Raw genomic sequence first — 23,955 nt, forward strand, 5'->3', positions numbered from 1 at the left:
TAACTACAAGTCTATGTTTTAAAAATCTTATTGAATTTCCTATTTCAGACAATTGTATCAAGAGTTATCATGTCCTCCGCGGCATTCCTCGACATGAAAATGGTTGAACGTCTTCTCTTCGAACGCTCGTATGTGTGGCTTTGCCTGACTGAAATTTTTTCATTCATAATGAATATATACATAAACCTTAACGAGAGGTCCATTGTCACCTTGCCATCAAAATTGTATAACAAAATTACTTTCAGTTTGAGCACTTTATAGTAGACGCCCCTTAAAAGACAAGTTTTTTAAGACACCGCACTTATAATTTGTTCACATGTTTAAAAAAATATATGAAAAACAATATATTTAATTTGTTCTTAAAATACGACCGGTATAAACCTGTATAGACAGATAACGTATGTATGCAATGACAATTTAATGCGAACGCGCGCACTGTTTAGTTAGTTTTTGCTTGCATTGTTCTAGGATTTCATCAGAATGCCGTACCTGATCCCTTCGCTCCTTTACGAGCGCTCCCAGTTGCTAAAAGAGTGTATACGAGCTGTTCTAATAAACATCTTCAGAGCTGTAAAGAGTGCTTAGCACACGGGAGTGGGTGGCATGCAGTGAAAACTCGCAGCCGAGGAGTCCCATCATGGGTACCCACTCGCCGTTAGAGCTGAAATCTAGCGAGCCGACAAGAGTGCGAGTGACACACGAGCCTATAGCGAAGGCAGATAACTCACATGAATCAAGCATATTTGCCGCTTGTGATGATCGTCACATATTTGAGAGTTCTTCGAAAACGTGTGTACAGCAGTAGGGAGCATACAGTGTGAGTCTCGCGCTCGCTGGCGAACGAGGAGGGTGTGTTGGCTTCTCGCTCTTTTAGCAACACTGACTGCGTGACGGTTGAGGTTCCGTCGTATCATTTCGTTTTATCGCCGTTTATTCCGTTTTTTAATTTGTTAACCTTTTCTTGATGAATTCTATCGCGCTCAGCGATTTCTGCCATTTGCTCTGCTTTTGACTACGAATCATCGTTTGGCAGCTCACTTTGATGCGTTTCAACTTGTTCGTTTCGTCGTCGATGGGTTAATAAAATCGTTCGAGGAATACCAAAATGGTGCGAAGCTGCTCTCAACGACATTCCCGCTTCCCTTGAAGTAAGTGCTTGGCTATCTCAAATGCAACATTTGGGCGATTTGCCGCCGCCTTTTTTTACTTAACGCACAGGTACATTATGCATACAATTTTTTTTGTGATAAGCTTTTCTACAACTTTGCTGAAGTGAATATATTTTATCTGAATTATTGAAGAAAATAATTTTCGTAATTCACTACTAGGGGAATTAATCACCGATCCAATCAGATGAAAAGACAGGAAGTTTCGTTCTAAGAAACTTCCTGAAAGACATCACATTGCTAATATCAATAGTTTTGGTCCCTTTTTTCACTGGTTGAGTTGAGTGTTGAAATTAAAAATGGCTGTAAATTGATTGGTAGATGGATCACACGTCACATTGTCAATAATAAAAGTGGAGTGAAAAGAAATTAAAACGGATGTCGATCTTACCCATATGGGACATCGATTTTATCCGCAGTGTCTGGAAGATGTCACTTATTTCCAAGTTTTTACAACCTATAATATTTAATGAAATCTATTTTTTCAAGCGCCGACAAAATTATGCCTTTGTAAGAAAATTCTAAATAAAAAATTTGCTCAGAAGATATATTTTAATTGACTATATTGGTATCCCAGTAAAATGGTTAACTTGAAGGTTCCATCCTTTCTTACCTACGATTGCCCTAAACAACATAACAGAACGAGGTAGTTGATCTCTAACTGAAAGCACAGTAAAATGCTCAAAAGTACGAATAAGTCACACCAACCTGACAGAAAAGAAATAAATTATGGCCAGTGCAACACAAAGATATATCCATATTCTTATATCCGCCGTGCAGAGCAGCAGTAGAAAATTGTACAAAAATACAACGTAGAAACAACGGGTGCAAAATAAATCATTAAAACAACTTGATGGAAAAAGTGCGTCATCCTTTGATATTTTTTAAAATTCGTCGCACGTTTCTTTACACATTTTGATGACGGGCCTCAACGCAGCAATAGCATATCATGACAAGTTTGTATGCAGAAGGCAATCGAGCGGAAGCACCCGGCAATTGAAGCGACACACAGTAGTGGGGCGAAATCAAAAAAAGCCGGACATTGATGTTTGGGACGAAGCTATTAGTTATAGTACTTCGATGTCGTCGGAATGGTTTCTTTATTTTTTGAGTACTTTAATATAATGACGGTAAATTTTGATTTAAAGAAGTATATACTCAGATAAAAGATATCTTTTTTTATTATTTATTATAAGGTGTCTGTCAAAAATCAAATAAAAAAGTAAAAAACTTTTTAAGTGGGTATACCGATATGCACATCAACTCCACTCTATAACTTGTTTCTCTTAAGAGATAGACATTTTGCATCTTCGATAAAGTTTATCAAAATAAGTTCCTCTACAAACTCCCCACAGACACGTTCCCATTTTAACAATAAATGAAAAAGTTTTTTTTTATCTGAGTATTGTTCCGCCTATAATCGCATATTTGATCCATTTCCTATGGTATTACCTATCTTTATAAGACTGATTGGCGATCGTAGTAAGTATATACCTCCTTAAATTAAAATTTACCTCCATTATATTAAAGTACTCAAGAAATAAAGTAATCTGTCCGCAGACATCGAAGTGCTATAACTAATAGCTTATTCGCAAATATTTATGTCCGGCTTTAGGGATTCCATCCACTGTGCGTCAGCTCAACCACAGAAAATATAAATCATTAATTTTATTATTGACGTTTGTGTGAAGTCAGCAACCAGCCGATTCCACGAACTGCTTGATATACCCGGCTCAACAAACAATTTTAAACGAAGATTTAATTAGAAATTTTTAACAAAAGTTTACCGAATAGTTTGATTGTCATTGTATTTGTCAAAAGTTTATTAAATTATCAAATTGTAAGATATTTTGATGTACAGAAATATAAATACATATACGTTTTTGATCCTCAGTTTTAAAATAAGGCATAGTAATAAGTAACGCTTAGTAAACATCTCAACGAAATCAATCTAGTTCTGTATTGGTCATTCAAACCACAAATTTATTCAATCATTTAACAACTCTACTTTAAAATCCAATTAAGTATCATGTTCAAAGTAACCAGAACGGTGCAAGCTGCAAATGATCGCATAGTGTGATTTTTCCAACACTTCGTGATCGTAACTTACCGACAACGTGACGATTGATGTGGTGAAAACAAGTAAATACTCTCAGTGGATACTTACGCTTTCGCATGCCGTTTTACATGAACCGTAAACATCTGAACAACATGTGAAGATATCTAGAATGAAATAAAAACCAAAAACATGAGAAAGAGCCGGTTTCAAATTTTACATAAAAAACATGCAGGATCAGAAAAACAAAATGTGGTACAGTCTTTTCGAGTTAATGGGTGTGATCCTTTTTGGTACATCGTATTGATAAGTAATCAGAAACATCAGAAGCTTCGTGTAGAAAAACAATTGAAAAAAAAACAATTGACACATTCTTTCGTGACGTTGCAACGATTTGACGATTCTTCATTCCATAGAAATGTTATAACGTTATCAAATGAACGCCTACATCAAAACTTATTACAGATTCGGAAAGTAGACAAAATTTCACTAAAGATTTAATAAACATAAACTGAATATACTGGAAGAGGATTGTTTTATGATCGATAATGTAACGTGACGTTACAACGCGTCACAAATCAGAACTTTCAACGTATTTATAAAAAAGTCAAAATATCTGCTCTATAAGATTTTTTATCAAGAACAAATCTTCTTTGATGTATTCCTAAATAGCATACGAATAACTTGGTGTCATTAAATATATTTTTTATTGTTTTGTTTCTTATAAAGCGTCTTTTAACTTTCGTGACGTTACAACGCTCCTTTCTCAAAAAAGCGATATCTCATTGCGTTGTAACGTCACGAAAATCTTCAACTTTTCTAAAACTCTGTAAGTTACGCTGGTGCTATTGTTTTGAATAAAATTTTAAATATTTATCACATATAGCCAATATTTAATGATAATTAACTCGAATAACAATATGGGGTTGTTGAAAAATCACGATACAGTTTATTTTTTGATTGTAGCAGAAATAATTGATCAAACCAAGAAATTTTTTATTTCATATCTTGTTGTGGATAGATTTGAGCCATTTGACACATTTATTTATTTGACACGGCTCAATATGGTAGTTTAACGGAGCCAAAATAGCAGCTTTTATCACATATTTCACAAACAAAAATAAATTGGCAGTACTACTTTCTTTAATTTGGTAAGGAATCAGGTTCCCGATCCGAGTTTATAGCATGATATTTGTATTGTTGGGCTTATGCAAGTGGATTTAAATGACAAAGCGAGCACAATTTAAGCGCCAGACAATCGACAATGCTAAGTACTCTGAAATATTGTATATATTATAGTTACAAAGATTCAGAGAAAAAGAACACGTCACATCGCCGTGATGTTTCTAAAGAATGTGTTACATCCAATCGTCAATTCGACGGAATTTTAAATGTCTGCAAACATCAATAAACACTCCCTCATCTATCTTTTTTGTGCTCATTTGAGATGAGCCAAAGCCTTTTTATCCTTACTCTAAGCAATTGAGACGATTTAGTGCGGTCACCCAGATAGGTCTCTGTAGACCCAATTATGTTTTTGCAACCTCCCGTAAATTCGGATAGATACCCGTCTATATTAACGTCAGGCATTTCGATTATGTAGCTGCTTCGACGATGTATTTCGGCTTGTAACGGAAGAATTGGTTAGTTACTAACTGACGGCAAGTGCGACTACAAAAGAGGTTGCGGACAACCTTATAACGGGCGTCTCGTCGATGATGGCGAAGTGTGAAATGGTTGATTACTGTGACGAAAGATATATTCAGGGAACGCATTATTTTTCATGGCTAAATACTAACTCGAGAACAAAGTTAAAAAATTACATAGCATGTCCTGGAATACGTTGCTGTTAGCGTAATTGGATCGGAACGTGCCATATGACCGGGGCCGAGGAGAGTACAGTGTAGGTGAACTTTTAAATGAAATATAATGTGACGTTGCTCAATCGTATATTTAACATACCTTCTCTAGTGCATTCAAGTGTTGTTGATCAAATCTTACATAAAATTTCGTTTATTTTCTGAATCTATAATTAGGTTTGATGAAGGAGTTCATTTGAAAAAGTTATAAGAGATTTATAGAATGAAGGTTGGTCAAATCGTTGTAACGTCAAGAAAGAATGTGTCCATGGTGTATAACCCCTTAAGCACTTAAGGATATACATTCTGAAGTTATGAATATCCCGCTAGTATAATTTTCTGTTTACGAAACAACTTGAAAGTGTTTCAAAAACCATGCGAAGTAAAATTTGACACTATATCTGATAAATCATTCAAGCGGCTGATAAAAGTTGAATTACGTGACGTTACAACGCAAAGTGTATTCTGTCGTAACTTAAGTTCTGCACATCCAATAAAAGAAATTGTAGGCTTTTTAGAAAAGTATTTTTGAATACAAAGAGAATCCGGAATATAAATTTGAACAAAATTTTAGTTTTTTAATAAAATTAAAACATAGGCATTTTTCGTGACGTTACAACGCAGAAACAATAAAAACTTCTATTAGTTCAAAAAGTATTAGTGGTCAAATCAAGAAAAAAATCTTTCTAGTTTTATTGTTCTACACTCAATAACGAACAAATTCCTTTAAACAGATTAAAATTTCAATAATAGTGTCATGAAATAGAGCTTTTCTTAGAAGTCAATAATTCAGGAACCATTTTCCGTGAAATTCAACTTCATTCTCTATATATTTTTCAACTATTTGTCGAAATGCTAATAGTTGGATTACATAACTTTTCAATGGTTTAAACACTATCGAATCGAGGAAAAAATATTGTGATACCATAATAAGACGAAACAAAAACGTCCTTCTGGTGGACAAGCCCGCGGAATGTGTCAATTGAGTGCTATCCAATCATAGGTATTACTTCGTAGAGGATCGTTGTGCTATCGGCGCACCTCTTTCTTCTGCCTTATCTCGGAGCCTTACTTGGTTCATGGAGCTCGACCTATGAGCTTTAATTTAACTCTCGACTCTTCTGTCGCTTCTTGTCTCCATCTATTACGTCGCCGTTTAGCTCTCGTCCCAGTGAGCCGTTTAGGTGCTGATTCCTTGAACCATTTAGCGCATGTTTCCGGGAGTCCTTCAGCTCCCGGTCTTAACACGATCTACTTGGTTAGTCAACGGTGAACTACTCCGACCGATAGTTCCCCGACGGAGGAATTTCCCCTACACCGATACCCGCTTCCTTGAGCCATTTAGCTCCCAGCTTTATCGAGATCAACTCGGATATTATCCTACTCCTATTTAGAGTTCCCCGACAACGGAATTTATCTCTGTACCAGTGTTTCGTCACGATTCTGTCGGGTAGTCCACGGCGGCGAATCTACCCTACCGTGAATTTCCAGGCGGTAGATTGCTCCCGATACCGATGTACCTTTCTGTGAGCCATTGAGCTCCCCGCTCCGTCTACTCAGTCTAGTCCCCGGCGGTGAACCTAGCTTACTCAACGGGCGAGACAGTAGGTGCTGAGGTTTATCCAGCGATTCCGGGCGGAGCGTATTTTCCGGTTCACTGGTGTATTCGACACGGTCTACTCGGTCTAATCCCCGGCGGTGGATCTAACCTATTCACGAGCTACCCGGTAGGGTGTCGAGATCGGTCCGGCGATTCCGGTGAAGCCTGACGTCCGGTTCACTGGTGCCCCGACGACCCAAGCCCGGTGCTATGTCGCGTACTACTAAAACTTAGTCTCAGAGATTTGTGGTTTCACGGCGGCGTTTTAGCCAATGGCGCTACTTTGTTGGTCCCTTCGCCACTCCCTCTGCAGTTCAGAGAGTATACTCGTAACCACTCTGTTGACAGCGTTCCAGATATGCTCGTCGTGGCACATCTCTTCGACGATATGTTTCCTATGTACTCAAGCAGATACATTTGGGATTAGTCGTTGAGTCCACCTTCCTTTCTCAGCGTTGTCCTACTCAGGGCCGTCGAGAGCCGCGCCGGGCCCCGGGGTTCGAAGTACTGGCGGGCCGTACCATATATGACTTCTAATTTCAACATCGATTAGAGGAACTATACAAATGCAACCGTTTCAATTAAACTATTTTTTATGAAAATTGTTTATTTGATACGATTCAATGCGTTAGCTTACCAGAGTCGTCAGTATTTTAAATAAGTAATAGATGAAAAAATAAAAATAATAAAGGAATATTTGTTTGTGGCTGGCCATTAGAATGACTTGCGTCCGATTTGCCATTGCAATTGGAAACCTTTTTTGCGACATTGCCATACAGTCCATATCGCCATCGTTCATGCTCCCTTGACGCACGTTAATGCTACCATCGTTAATGCTGCTCAGAATCCGAGCTTAGAAAAATTGACATCCCTTCGTGAGCTTGAAAGAGAAATAAAATTCTATTTATGCCCGCCGCGATGAATCGAAGGTTTGTTTGTTTTCCTCGTCCGTCCGCTCTGAGATCATCAAGCAAAAGTGCACCAGATATAGATTATGCAGTTCAGTTATGCTCGAAAATGTAAAAGAACTTCTGCCTTCAAACTGTCCACATAATAACAAATGAATACTTTGGTTTGTGAATGAATTTATATTTCCTCTGCACTCAACCATTCGATTCTGCATAAAATTTCAGTCAGTTTGGAAGTGAATGAATGAGGGAAGCATTGAAACTGAATATTGAATTCAGCAAATTAATCAGAAATAGGCAACTGAATGTAAAATTTCGCACCACTGATGCTGCCTTGTTTCTTATTGTTGGTACATGTTGATGATTTTGAGGCACTGGATGCAGCTATTGCAGTTGTCACTATGACCTGAACGAATTTTCTTTATTGGTTTCTGAACATGGTAAAATCGGTTTTGAAATCAGTTGTTACATTTGCGCTAACATTCAGAGAGAAAACATTCCGAATGCGATGAATGGGATCCAACAGCGAAGTCTGCTGTTAAAAAGACTGAGACAGAGAGTTGTGAGAGAAAGAGTTTCAACTTTTGGTGAATACTAATAGGTAGAATAAGTATCTAGTTCAATTCCCACATTTTTCTGCATCAAATGTGTACACTGGAACCTCTATTTACGGACCAAGCCAAGGGTTCGTAAATTGAATTAGTTCGTTTTTTGGGATTTAGATCGTAAAAAATTCGCTTCACATTCTTTTCAAAATTCGTTGGTTGAGCAACATTATCGATAACCCTAACAATATGGGTATTTCCGGAACGGGCTTGACAAGTACATGATGAAAATGGATATTTGGCACCTTTTTGAAATCCAGGATGGAGACTTCCGATTGAACAATAATCTCGATAACCCTAACAATTTGGGAATTTTTGAAACGGGCTTAATGAGTAGATGATAAACATGGTACCTTGGAGCTATTTCAAACAATATCTGTATAAACTATGAGGGTATTTTTAAGCGGGTTTGCCGAGTAGATGAGCGATGCCCTTTTGAAGGCCAATATAGCGTCTTCTGGTTCAGAGAAGTTTTCTATAATCATATCATCCGGATCACAAATCAATATACCTATATCTATTCTATGATTATCTTTTTTCGAAAATGTCAATATGTTAGGTTATAGAGATGTCTTAACTGGAATTCGCCATCTTGGTTTTCAAAGTGGCTTCATTCATTGATTTTCGTCATCTACTCGTCAACCCCATTCCGAAAATATCCAACTTTTATTAGTAACATTAGCTAAGAATATGATAAATTGTAAACAACTTCATACTGTACACTTTGACAAACACTTGCGATAAATGAAACCAGAATGGTTCTATTGCACTGTTAAATGAATCTAATTGGGTTACGTTCACGTACTTCAGAAAACCATTGGAACGATTGGAACGTAGTTATTATTATTGAGAGGGAAAAACCCGCGGGAGTGGATTTTCAAAAGCTCCTTCTCCCGTAGGCACAAAACCTCTATCTTTTAGGTATCAACATTTAACAAACAAACCAAATGATACAACGACTAACACTAAACACTGCTTAAAATAAACACTTCTTAAACTCTATCTTACATAGGTAAAGTATTAACATTAACATAAAAAATTGGCTAACACTATCAGGTTTGGGAAAGGGTGCGCGAAAACAATTTTTTTAAAGAAGTGCGAGACAAATTGAAGTCAAAAACATTGTAACATTGATTGAACACTCTACACATGCTACTGACGGGTTCATTTTTGCCATAATTAGTACGAGATACTGGAAGACGGACAAAAGAGTAGGATCGAAGGTTTCGGAGGCGAATATCAATGTTGAGAAGACGGAGTATATCAGGGTAGTCAATGCGAGACAATAACAGATACGAGACAAAAGACGCTTTGGTCACATGGCGGCGTAAAGACAGTGTTTCAAGACCAATAAGGTTGGAACGATCTTCGTATCTGGGCAGATTGTAGGGATCGCTCCAAGGCAGGTGGAGCAGCGCAAAACGCACAAATTTACGCTCAATACTCTCGATGCGTTGAATGCTGTTCTTGTAGAAAGGAGCCCAAACAACGGCGGCGTATTCCAGTGTGGAACGAACGAGCAAGCAGTACAACGTTTTTAAGCACTGTACGTTAGTGAAATGCTTAGTAACCCTAAAAATAACTCCTAGATTACGCGAAGCCTTAGACGAGATAAAAGCAATGTGATCCTTAAATGTAAGCTTTGAATCCACAAGAACCACTAAATCTTTCACTGTAGTTTCTCTTTTTAATTTGTTTTGCAAGATAGTGTAGTCAAATGTTACGATGGAGCGTTTTCGTACAAACGTAATCACAGAACACTTCGAGGCATTCAAAACCATCCTGTTAGTCATGCACCAATTAGCGAAAATGTCTAACTGAAATTGCAAAAACAAAGCATCAGAGTAACTTTTAACTATATGGAATAACTTATAATCATCGGCATAAGACACCTTGAAGCACTTAATCAATGAATCCAGATCGTTTATGTATAGAAGGAAAATATAAGGACCGATATGGCTGCCTTGAGGTACGCCGGACGTTACGTCGAAGGATGAGGGTAAATGATTCCCGATTTTAACAGACATTTTACGGCCTGACAAGTAAGATCGAAGCCATTGGTTGATTTTATTGAAGGCGGCCGGCAGATCGGTGTATATTGCATCAGCCTGCAATCGATCCTGTAGCCGAGCGAGCGATAAATGAGGTGTAGGCTACTAAATTAGTGCAAGTAGATCGCCTGGGAATGAAACCGTGTTAAGTTTCTGAGATGTATCTAGAACAACAATGTGTCAAAAACTCGAGAACGATGAGCTCCAATAATTTCGATAGTGCACATAAAGATGCGATTCCTCGGTAATTGGGAACTTCGCTTTTGGATCCTTTTTTATAAACCGGAAAAACGTAAGATGATTTCCAGATGGTAGGAAACACTCCGGAACTCAACGATATATTGAAAACGACGGACAGAGGTAGGCAAAGCGACGACGAGCATTTTTTAATGATAGATGATGGGACTTGTTGATTATTAAGAGTATCATTGGTAAAAACACTGCTGAATTGTTGGCGAAATAACTCACAGATGTCCGGAAATGAAGTCGCTTCTAAATCACCCAGCGACATAGAAGTGGGTAAACCTGACTCACGCCTCTGTTCATTAACGTAATTCCAAAACTTTTTTGGATTGTTACGAAGGTGGCTCTGAATACGATGAAGGTAGGAATTGAAGAGAGACTTATTAAGTCTCTTGTAACAATGATTTAAGAAGATTCTGATTCTTTAGCATATCGGTTCGGTATTTCGAAAACTTTTTTAGAGCTGACCTTTTGGCCGATTTAAACTTTTTTAGTGTACGATTCGACCATGGAGGATATTCCCAGCCATGATTGAGTTTTTTAGGAGTAAACTGGTCGATAGCATAAATCAGTACGTTCGAAACAATTTCAGCCGCTGCGTTTGCATCAGATTGTGGCAAGATTTCATTCCAATTGATACGAGACAAGAAAAGGTGCATTCCTCGAAAATCTGTCTTGCGATAGGCATATGTCAGTTTCTCAGTGGTATCTTCGAATGTACAAGGTACACATTTTCGGAGAAAACAATGAAGAGCAGGGTGGTGTTGGCATAGTTTAACGAGAGGAGCTGGAGCACGACAAACGGCAAAGTGATCGGAGAGCTCCTGACTTCCAAAGCAAAGATCCAAAATACAGTTGTTGTCATTAGTGACGTCACATAGTTGAACTAGCCCCGCGGTGCTGTAACCGTCGAGTAGCTGACTGATACACGTGTTAGTTGATGAGTGTGATGAGTCTGGGTACAGAAATGATGTATTATTGCGAACCCAATTAATGCCGCTAAAGTTAAAGTAGTTGATTGTAATATATTTGCAGTGTCGACAGAAACAATAAACTTCATCAATTAAATTAAAATAAATTTAATTCAGTTAAAAATGCGGGCCCCCAAAACAGACCCGGGCCCCAGGGTAGTTGCCCCCCCTGACCCCCCCTCTCGTCGGGCCTGGTCCTACTCTTGTTGCCACTTAGCCAACGAGTCCGCTCGGACCAGTCTCCTTGCATTACTTGCATTTCTCTGTTGGTAGCATTTGATGTCCCGACTCATAGGAAACCATTACACGCTGGATGCACATCTCCGGCGCATTGGGCTCGTGGATAGTGGTATCTGCGCTTGTGTCGACGGCTATCACGACATCGAGTACATTATCTGGACGTGCACCGAGTACAGTTCCACCAGGTCTCGGGTAATGGATACCCTGCGGCTCCTAGGAAGACCAACCAACGTCCCGGTTCGAGATGTGCTGGCGTAAAAACTATCAATATACAAATTTAACTGTCCCTTCTTATTTCTTATCATTTTCAGAAGCACTCTCTTCCACCTGTACCATACACCCACGAAGGTTTCATGCGACTCCAAGGCGACACAAAACATCTCTGTCGAATGAGCCAACAAACACGGGACCTACAGCACGAACATCACACGCGGAACTCGAAGTGTTGCCGATCCACATTTGGCCTGTGTTAAGCCAAAGAGGACCAACCACCATTTTGAGGTACTTTATCTAAAATCGCTCGAGCATCCAATGTAGCACCAGGAACTCTAATATCTTTTATGTTTTGGGAACCCAAATAGCAAACGAATGCAAGCCAGTGTTCTTTAACTTTCTATGTAAATGATAAGTTATCGAAAAAATAATTTTGGTACGAAAAATACACGAAAAAAGTTATGGCGCTTAGCTCGGTTTGGCTTAACAACGCAGGCCATTTGAGCTGTACTACGAAATCGAAACCTCTGCTGTCTTGAGGAGGACCACCCAGCGTCCCAGTACATGAATCTTCCTGGTGGAGACCACCCGAGTCTGTAATCTATGCCGTTGATCTCCCGATGCCTGAAACTGAAAGTTTACAATTTTCTCCCCGCTGTCCACCCTCCCACCCCAGACTCTTATTCCCAGAAGTATAGCGGATAAAGCTGTGCTGAGTAGTACAAATGCGCGCTCTAGCATTCGAGCGGCAAAGAAAGCTTTCGAAGTTTTGGAATATTTGTGTGTATTACGTGCACGGATCAATGAAAAAAGTGGCAGCACTGCCGAACCGCTCGGACGTGTCTTTCTGTTCGTGAAATATTTTCCAAAGTTTTCTAATAGTGTATAATGTGTTTGACGGAAAATCAAAGTCAATCATTCAGATAGTCATTTCTTCTATAGAGTTACGTGTTAATAGGTGTGAATAGCGTGAAAATAGAGAGATGATTTTATCGTCACATTCTGATAACTTTGCAATGAATGCGCGTGAATCTATCCGCCAAAAAATACACCCACTCATTCAGCGTAGCGCCATCTATAAACGATTTCGAACGATGCTAAACTTTCCAATAACAGAAAAGAAGCCGTCGATCGGCTATTCGACGTTTTGAACCTTACCTTCTTTTCACACACAAGTTTGCAAGAAGTACAAATAATTCAAATTTCGTCTTTTGACCGCACAATTCTTCTATGACCGCACTAGCTATGACTAACGGAAAGCAAGTTGTTTTTTTAATTTAATCCTACGAAAACTTTTCATATTTCAACATAATACCCTTTGAAACACACCACGATACTAAAAAAGGACTTCACACTGCTGTCTCTTCCACGATAAGGATCGAAATGGACGAGTTGCAGTTCTGTAAATCCTGTATTCGTAGTCGGAAGTACGTATTTTTTACAAATACTACTCTTTCAAGAACCATTTCTCTCGCTTGAATTTAAAGATATCTTTTTTTTCTTAACCCATTTGTAGACATTTCATTCCCATGCGCCATTTGGGTTTTGGTGAGATACTTCCGGGTCGCTGTTGTCATTGTTCTGTTGTTGTTTCGGGAAGCACATCGACGCTCTGATTTTTTGCCTTTTCTGAGGTGATAAACTACTTTGTTGTTTTCGAACTCGCGAAATATTTCGTTGCTGACATCCAGATCATACGAGGCACTAGTTAGTTTGGAATGATCCTAGCGAAAACGTCCGCAATTATAATTCAAAAACTGAACTGAAAATAGACTGCTTCTATCACTCATTACTGTCCGGCTTTGTGTTGTTATACCAACGAATACGTATTGCGATGAGCTGCCACAAGTGTTCTTTACCTATTGTTGGTGGTGAGCTGCACGCGATGTGCGAGAACCGATGTAGGGGAACATGGGGAGACTTGACCAAGCGCAAAATTCTATATTCAGCTATGGCGTATTCTATTCGATTCTTAATTTTTTTTCAAAAATATTTTTACACTTGCTTCGATCCCTTAAGGTAATTTTGAAAGTTTGGAGTAAAAAATCCTTTCCTTGCAGAAAATGTTACGTGATTAATAAATTTTCGATAAATGATGTAATTTTTTATCAAACTTTGTATGGACATATCTACTCGACTACTAATTACTATTAAAGGACTAATATACCATCTTAATCCTTGTGAAGCAGTGAAAAGATTTTACATAAACTGGAACATTGGAATAGTTATTACTAGAATTCGCATGAAATTGAACGCAATAACTAATGTTGGGGAGACTTGACCAAGATTTTATGGGGAGACTTGACGCCACTTGGATCAGCTGAAGAAAGATGCAAAATTCCTAATATTTATTATGCTTTGGTATCTACTGTTAATGTTAATCACGCCATAAAAAAATCCCACCCCAAACATAAGTCTTTATATTTTAAAATTTGTAAGCAAAGTTAGCAATAGTAGGACTGATTTCGTGACGTGTGAACATGCAATGTAAGCAGTACAGTTAATCCTTAAAAAGAAATGCATTTAAAAAAATCAAAATTTATCAAATGCAACTCTTTTATATTTTTTACTGCTACCTAAGGATCTCGACAATAGGGAAAAAATAATTACAGTATGTTTTATGTCATTATTTTTTGTAATGATTTTTCAAAATTCTCTTGGTCAAGTCTCCCCACGCCTTGGTCAAGTCTCCCCGCAATGGGGAGACTTGACCAGAAAAAACGATCACAGAAAATTTTTTGTAACTTTTCAAAAATTATATTAAAAATTCTGTAAAAAATCATGAAGACGCGCAATAACTTTGCGCATTATATCTGAATGATTTTTGGGGGATTGAAGGCTTTTTTAGAGATTTATGCAGTTTTAGCTGAAAACCTGGTCAAGTCTCCCCATGTTCCCCTAAGCAATTAATTCGTGTAATTATGTCCTTTTTAACAGTTATTCGCGTTTTCCTCTCATAAAATATCAACAATCTAATGTTTATCGTTTCAAAGACGTAAGAGAACTTTTTGAGTGTATTTGGATCATTAAAGCTTTTAAACAAGAAAATATTTCTAACAACAACTTTTGACATATTGTAATAATTCATAATATTTGTAGTCAAAAATACAACTCTCTTTTTGAATATGATATATTATTCAACCATAGGGTCTGATGATTGAACTATATAGTTAAATCATATATTAGTTGTTTTCATGTAGCTTTCAAATGGTTTACAATATCGCGTTGATGTCAAAGGAAAGGTTTCAGAAAATTCTATGGGCCTTTGAAGAACTTCTTGCTGTTCACGAAGAAGCTCATAATAAAATACAATTATTTCATTGTTAAAACAAAGTTTCAAATATCTCGAGAACGACTACATTTCAGAATTTTTTTTGTTATGTGCATTTTGATTTGAAATGGCGTTTAAAATCATATTCAAAAAGAAAATTGTATTTTCGACTGCAAATAGTATGAATTATTAAAATATGCCAAAAGTTGTCGTTAGGAAAACTTTTAGGAAATTCGAGTGGAGCGAATTGATCAAAACTTTTGTAGATTAAAATGTAAATGTATTATTTCAATAACATTCTGTATTTTTTCGATGTAAAATTATCGACAAGTGACGAAGTAGAACGATTCTGTTAAAAACACGATTTGCTGTGATAACTGCCATTGAAAACCTACTTAACTGATTTATTTAAAACTTTGCATACACATTCTATTTAAAATATGCCTAACCCGTACGTTGAGTTTTCTAGATGATTTTTCAATTAAGGGGGTTTTTACTCGCAAAATGGCAGAATTTTTCGTGAAAATATCAATTTTTATTAAAAATTTATCTCGAAAACTCAACGAAGGGATTAGGTATTTTTTAATAGAATGTGCATGCAAAGTGTGGAATAAATCGGATAAGTAGTTTTTGAATGGCAGTTAACACTGCAAATCATGTTTTTTTTCAGAGACGTTCTACAAAAAGCTTCGTCACCGAGTCACTTGTCGATATTTATGCATAGAAAAATTGCAGAATATTACTGAAATGATACATTATAATGTACAAAAGCTTTGATCAATTCGCTTCACCCAAATTTCTAAAAAAATCACAAAAAAAAAAACTTTCCCCACTTTTAATTGGATCATTACTATAGAGTCAAGTTCTCCCAAGTGTAAAAACGATTTTTGTCGGTCGAGACTATTATGATTGCAGTTGAAAACTGGAAAATCCTACCTGCGTCAATCATATTTTCTCTGGTTCTAAACAATAGAATCACGTCGGAAGTAGTGCTTGTATTCGTACAATAATGTGCTATACAGTGCACTAATTCCGACATCATGGATTAGCACTAAACAAACTATAACGATAATATAGGAACAGATTTATAACATAGCACACGGGAAGCTTCTTTTCACTAGTCTGAAATTAAGTTCAACAGTTCTTGGAAAATAGTTGCCGCACAGCTTCAACCCATACCCAAAAAAACTCTATTTTAGAATCAATTTGTTTAAAAATGCAATAAATAGATCATTAATATTAGCTTAAACATAGACCATAGTCCTATATTTTCATTAGATGGTTGCAATTGTATCTGCATTTGTTCTCCGATTCCGGTTGCGTAACATAATGTGATTGAGGTTGATTGTACGACGGCGCACCACAATACGAAGGACTGTATCGTGGAATAGTTTCTACATCATCCTCATTCTGACCTAGAAGATACAAAGCAGCTTGCTTGAATACACCACTGGTTTGATTTTTAACTCCTAATGATGCTACGCAATTCCTTGCTCGATACACGCGGCTGCATTCATCACAGTTATCGCGTAAGGCATGCTCAACACAAGATTTGGTGTTTTCACTCAAAATATCTTTATCTGGAACGGCGTGGTTTCGAATATAAATGCGTGTCAGGTTCAATCCTAGTCTGGGATCATATAATCCCTCTGCTAAATATTGGCAGCGGTACAAGCACTTGGTTTGGTGTACCTCCGGAAATATACTGTTGCTGTATTCTACGAGTAGGTGCTTTGGAATGCGCAAAGTGTTCATACAATCAATAGCAGCTTGAACAGCCTCGAGCGGTGAAAGGGGAACGTACTCCTCGGAGCACTTGAGATCTCCATACTGATGGTAGTAACACAAGAATGACTCGTACGCTTTTGAACAATCATCCTGACAAATCGCTAACTTGGAATTAATACATTCTTTAGTACGTCTGGCATAGCAAGTATCGTCAGAACCTGGCCGGAAGTAGCTTTCTATAACCGGCCCCTGAACTTCGATAGCAGCACTTTCATTCCACCATCCAGAATTGATACCAGCGCAACGTACCAAACATTTTAGATCCTTATCGGTGGTGAGGTAATTGGATGATATCAGGCGTTCCACAGCATCCGATGTAGTTTCCAAATATTGCACACACTCATCCAATGATTGACGGAAGCTTTTCAATTGATATGCAAAGTGAGACTCATCCACATTCGATGGCACATTTGGTCGATAGTATTGACCGTAAGCCACTGCCGTGCTGGCTATAGCGATCAAACTAGAAAGAAATTTCATCTTTATCTATTTAAGCAAAATATAGACCTTAACTAAAGTGAAAGCTGAATTGTAACTGATATGTTAGACACAAATTCAGCGGTTTATATAGGTACATAAAGATATTTGGTTAACTTAACACGCAGGAGTACATTTTGTTTGTACCTCCTAGATGGGCTCGCTACAATGAAATTCGAAAACAGTTCGGGGAAACGGTGCCTCTATGGGACATGTCCCATCGTGTAAACACATTTTCACACAGGGCATTTCGTTGAATGGTTTATGCTGAATCATTACTAGGCTTAGCGTGCTATTAATATAGAAACCATATCAAACGTTTTAAAAACATAATGGGTTCACTTTCCCCAAATATGTTTTATAAAGTTGGTATAGTGTTTCATTACTTTAGGTTTATTAGACATTGCTTTAGGTTTATTTACAGTCCTGAGGAAAAAATGACCTCCGAATATGACGAATATGAATAATACTTGTTCTGCGAACATGGTGGTTTGGGAGCATGTATCACATTATTAGTACAATGAAAAATCAAAACTCAATTAGAGTAAAATTGGGATCAAAAGTGCATCTAACAGCGTAACAGTAATGCACCTATTTTCGGCCTGTAATTATTATCATACCCGTATGAAGCCGACGGTTAGAGCATACCCCTGCCATATTTGTTCAAAGCATTGGGTCAAATGATAGAGAGATAATTGGGACATGCGATTCGAGTTTTCGATGCGTTCGAACAGAAGTATTCCACCATTTTCAGGCATTTTTGTTATTATACTGCCAAATAAAGCATGAGAGTCCCATATTGAAACACAGCAAGCCGAGAGCTGTTCATGATTTACATTTTCATTGAGCCTTATGGATAGGACAACCATGTTTTGGTATTTTTTCGATATTTTCTAAACAAACCTGATAATCCTATTTCTGTATTGTGATTCAATGTGGTGATACAGAATACAATGCAACAGATAACTCATTTTCGACAAAAATCCATATGGAATCTTATGCCTTAATGGTTCTTGGGAACGAAGCAAAGATGCCGATGACAACTTATACGCATCCCAGGCCGATTGTAGGCCGCATAATTATTGATATAATACACACCCTTTTTAACCGTTATGTGTCCGACGCGGTACCCGGGTACCTTTTAAGGTTTCAATTAATGAAATGCCTATGTTTTATCCATAGCTGGAAATTGACACTTTGTGACATCTTAGAACTTCACTAAGTCAAGCTTTTGGGTCAATAATATTGTTGATATAGTAAGGGGAGGAGTTAAGAGGGGCTCCTGAATTTTTTTATTACGTAACAGACCGACGTGGATACCCGGGTACCCACAAAACTGAAATGCCAATAACTAAGGTAATTTCCAACCGATTTTGATGCTTTTGGGTGTTTTGGATTCAGGAACTCATCCGCTTTTGAACTTGGTAAAAATAAATCGGTTTACTTCATTCGGTTCCCGGGAATCCGGATTTCTGGAAGCAGGTTCCAGTACTGGGATACTATTTGTGAACTTCAATGGAATACTAGCAATATGGATATCAAAATTCTTGGAATTGCATCAGTAGACTGTATCTCGTGGTTTCGGAACCATTTGGTGATTTGACACCGGAACGGACATTCCGGAGCAGGTTCCCGTGGGGCCGTGGGTGGCCATTCCATTCCAATTCCATTTTTTAAATTTGCCATAAGGTCCCGTAACAACAAATAACATACTTCCGAGACAATTTGAAGAGTTTTGATACTCATATTGCTAGGACATTATTAAAATTTACAAATCATACCCTAGTACTGGAACATTACTCCGGAAAATCCGGTTTACCAAGCACCAGATCCATTCATCCGGTTCAATTTTACAAATCCAAAAGTGGACGAGTTCCTGAATCCAAAAAATCTAAAAGTGTCCAAATCGGATGAAGGAAGCCACAGTTATGAGCATTTCAATTTGTGGGTACCCGGGTACCCACGTTGGCCTGTTAAATGCGTTTTTTTGTTGTACAAATAACAGTTAACATGGCCAAAATCTTTATCTAGACTAATTACACCCAGTTTGAATGAGTGTAGGACAAAATTTACTGGTATTGTTAGTGTATTCTAGTGTTTTACATTGTAATATAAAAAACGAAAACATCAATTAAACAGGGTCAGTTGCTGAAAAGCTAAAGGTCATTACCGAAGGAATTTGCTACGTAGAATTGGAATCCAGGTAAGAATTGCCCCATCACGTCAGGATTTTGAGGTATTTGAGGTTATGTGTCCGAAAAAGGCCTTTTAGCATTGACTCTTGACTGTATGGGGTTGGAACTAGGTGTAAAACTAAAATTTGAAATTCGATCCACGTCATGGAAATGTGGTATGGTTTTAAACGAGTGTAGTTCATTAATGGTTGATGGATTTGCGTCATTTAATCACCAATCAATGCAGAAAAGTCCAACTTGAAAATTATTTGCAGATTTTTTCTGGTACTTGAACTGTACACTATTCACAACCCGGTATTATTATGGAAATATTGTGAAAATGTGCGAAAACAGCCAGTTTTCGGTAACGTTTTGATTATTGTTGCTGGATTTTTGTAATCCTAATAAAAACTGCCAAATTTATTTGTGTTTTTAATAGTAAACTATTAAAAATACCAAAAATCTGTGAAATATAGGCAAAACATATACAATTTGGATCGAGATGCCTCATCATGAGTACAATGAGTGACACTTGATACGTTGTTTCACAGCGATCATTGACTTCAAATCGTGTGGAATTCGCGATCCCATGTCGTCCCTGTTGTGCTATCTTATGACAGGCGCCATTATGCACATTTCGAGAAAAACGATTTTTAAAGTTTGAGATTGAATATCTTGAAACTTTTAAATGGTATAAACAATTCAAAGAAGACAATTGATGCTTCTATCGATTCTGTACTATTTAATCTCGCAAATATTACGAAGATCCGTTGACTATGTTGCGAGTTATTACTATAAATCTGAGTGCATATAAGGAGAGTGACGACACTGTCAAAATTGGAACAATTATTATTTGTCAGTGTCATTCCAAACGAGTCAAATTCATGTATTTTGACAGGTCGTTTGTTCGTTTGGAATATCACTGACGGATAATCATGACAGTTGTCTTCACTCTCCTTACATACACTCTGCTATAAATGTAAACAAAAGTCGCACTCACACTTGTCATAGGTGTGTCTTGATGACAAAAATTGTATGTCGTGTCATAATCGTGCATGGAAAATTTTCCAAAGAAATCATCAATTATTAACTTTTATTCATATCTTTGGCTTCATTTGGTCTATAAACAATCGGTGAAATGCATTTTGAAGGAAATAAGTCAGGGAATCTACAAAAAATAGTTATTTTTGGTTACAGTGTGCTATAATATGCTATATTTCCAGTTTAAAACTTAAATTGCATTTTTCTCACAAATCGTGTATTTTTGTTTTAAAAATGATTATGTTATTATGTTCCTCAGATAGTTTTACATATAAAAAACATCTTATACATCAAGATAACTTGAGCCAATCCCCAGACACGGTCATTCGAAGAAAAAATTATAAAATTTCGCAGCACGTTTTTCGCTATATCTCAGTAATCAAGCAGAATGTCAAAATTCTGAAAACGCCACTTTGTAGAGATTTTTTAGACAAGTGACGTAGCATATCTAACTCAGTTTACCCCAAAATGGCGTTTGTCATAAGATAGCACAACAGCGACGATGTGGGATGTGGAACGCTTGTTAAAGGATAAAATGACGAATTTCGTGCCAGCTCGAACAAATGTTGGCGGCACCCTCTCAGATTTCAATGAAACTTTCTGTATATGAAGACTTTGTCACAAAAAGCCACTTTGCATACTTTGTTTTTCCAAAAATGATCTAGCTTGTCTTTTGAAAAGAGCCAAACTTTTTTTACTATTTTTGCCTTTCTCAATAGAAAGGTATTGCAATTGCTCTGAAAAGCATCTTTTCAACGGAGGCCCGGAGGGCCGAGTGACATATACCATTCGATTCAGTTCGTCAAATTCGGCAAATGTCTGTGTGTATGTATGTGTGTATGTATGTGTGTATGTATGTATGTGTGTGTATGTGCATATGTGTGTGTGACCAAAAATGTCACTAATTTTGCTCAGAGATGGCTGAACCGATTTTGACAAACTTAGTCTCAAATGAAAGGTGCAACGTTCCCATAGGATGCTATTGAATTTCTAATGGATCGGTTCCGGAATTACAGGGTGATGAGTACGAACACGCAGAAAATGTCGATTTTAATAAATTCTGCAATGAATGTATAAAGGTGAAAATTTTTCCAAAATATGACCACAACTGCTTCGATTTGTAGTATTAGGTCACTAACATCCATTCAAAGTCTATTTGGCCACATTGGCCACCATCATCGGTTCCGGAAGCCCCAGCGGAAGTATCTAAATTCAGAGTAACAGTCACATCGGTTTCTCGGAGATGGCTAGACCGATTCAACTAAACTTGGTCTCAAATGAAATTGCGTCCCCGTAAATGGCTATTTAATTTCATCCCGATCCGACTTCCGGTTCCGGAGTTACAGGTTGTGGCGTGCGATCACATAGCAAATTGTGATTCAAACCGATACTCCGATGAAAGCAAAAAAGGTAAAAATTTCACTAAAATGTCTCTTAAACAACTTAAATTTGCTGTTCTAGATCACCGACGGCCAACCAAACTTTCGTTGACTACATTGACCACCATAGACGGTTCCGGAAGTGCCCGGGAAAAGCGGCCATCTTTCAAAATTGACGAACTCACATCAGTTTCCCGGAAATGATTGAGCCGATTTTCACAAGCTTAGTCCCAAATGATAGCTATAATATCCCCACAGATGTCTATAAAATTTCGTACGGATCGCTTATATGGATCCGGAAATGTAGACATATACCATTCGATTCAGTTCGTCGAGTTCGGCAAATGTCTGTGTGTATGTGCGTCTGTGTCAGTGGCGTAGCCAGAAATTTGGTTTGGAGGGGGTTTTGACGAAATTCTTAGATTTTTCAAAAATGTTGGCGGGTCTATTGATAACATTTAATCTGTAGGCCGCGATCGACTGGGTACTACCGTGTTCTGCAGTAATAGCGAAAAGGAATGGTGTGAGCGGGCATGGGCGCTATAACTCTAACGTAGGCAGAACTAAATACCTGTCGTAGGTGTCAGTTATGGTGTGTGGCGGACTACGAGACAGGTTAGGTCAAGTTCAACGAGTGGCCCAAAAACACCACTTTACTAACAATCAAGCAGAAAAGGATGAGCTGAAAACTTGCCACTTCGAAACCATAGAATTGGAGGAGCTTTGATAGACGGGCAGAAGGTGTGGAAATGCGGGGATCGAGCGACGGCACAAGAGCTAGGCAAAATGCGCCAACGCATGATCAGGTGACAGGCGATCAGCGAAAGGATGTGTGTAGTGTGGATCAAAGGCCATTTCTTCGACTAGAGCATTATCAAGGTGCACTGACCTCACGAAGTCGAGAAAGATGCATTTTATGCGCAGCTGGAGCATGTCTGTGATAGCTGCCTATGGCGGAATGTAGGGCTCGTAATCGGTGACAAAACATTCTGGTAGGCCGGGGGCATTGTATAAACCGGTTATCGCACAGGATACTCTGTGAACCTTATAAATAATGTGCAGAAATTCTCACGATTGATAAGTATATTATGACGAACCTAAATAGCGAAGCAGTAGACGACAAGAGTATTGCAAGAATCAGCTTGGAGACGCGCGCAGTCGTTGACAGATGCCGGATCTACCTAAGATTCATGAAAAATAGGACGGTTGAACCGCTGGCAATGATCAACTGTCATGTGAGCTACTTAAACACAGAGTAGAGGAATTGGCTAGAGCACTCCACTGGGTGCTGAAGAAGATCTGGAAGGAGGAAATTTTACCGAAGTATAGGATTTAGGGAGTAGCATGTCCTATCTATAAAAATTGTGTTAAGCTGGATTTTTGCAACTAATTACCGGTTAATCACATTACTGAACTGCCTTGTATGCAAAGGTGACGTAAATGCCATCGAGTATATTTTTCAGGAAATCAATTTTCAAATCTTGCATGGTGCGGGTAAAAGCATGCTTTCGCCACTTTGCTTTTCGCATTTCAACAGGTTATTTTTTTATTTGAAGTCGTTTGCACTGAAAGATGCGAATTTTCGTAGTGAACATGAAAATACGAAAAAGTTAAATTTGACCAAAGTGGCATTGAAGTAACTTTTGCATACTAGGATAGTAAACGTCATCTACAAGGTGTTCTCTCGAATTCTTTGTTGCCGCCTATAACCGTTAGTAAGGGAATCGTAGTGCAATATGGCCTATAATGCACAAATACGGGTTGCATTCATATCTTCAACCAAGCTACATATTTGCAATAACATTTATGAAAAATTTGCTGAAGACACTCAGTCTCGAACTAAATTTGATTAGAATTAGTAATGCATCCAACTGGAAAAATTTATCAACAAGATTATGTTGCAAAATAATAAA

At 37.9% G+C, this 23,955-nt stretch overlaps 1 protein-coding gene across 4 annotated transcripts in view; it reads right to left on the reverse strand.

Moving 5' to 3' along the window:
- Nucleotides 1–23,955, reverse strand: part of LOC131690946 (reversion-inducing cysteine-rich protein with Kazal motifs) — a 50,462-nt gene that overhangs the window by 7,063 nt on the left and 19,444 nt on the right. For 3 of the 4 annotated variants that reach the window (XM_058977040.1, XM_058977038.1, XM_058977039.1), the window contains exon 3: nt 3,334–3,389. In XM_058977040.1, the coding sequence (XP_058833023.1) occupies nt 3,334–3,389 (56 nt within the window). Of the gene's footprint in view, nt 1–3,333; nt 3,390–23,955 lie in introns of those variants that run through there. The other variant, XM_058977041.1, reaches the window with a different exon arrangement.

Source organism: Topomyia yanbarensis, chromosome 3 (assembly GCF_030247195.1).
Source record: "Topomyia yanbarensis strain Yona2022 chromosome 3, ASM3024719v1, whole genome shotgun sequence".
Lineage (NCBI taxonomy): Eukaryota > Metazoa > Arthropoda > Insecta > Diptera > Culicidae > Topomyia > Topomyia yanbarensis.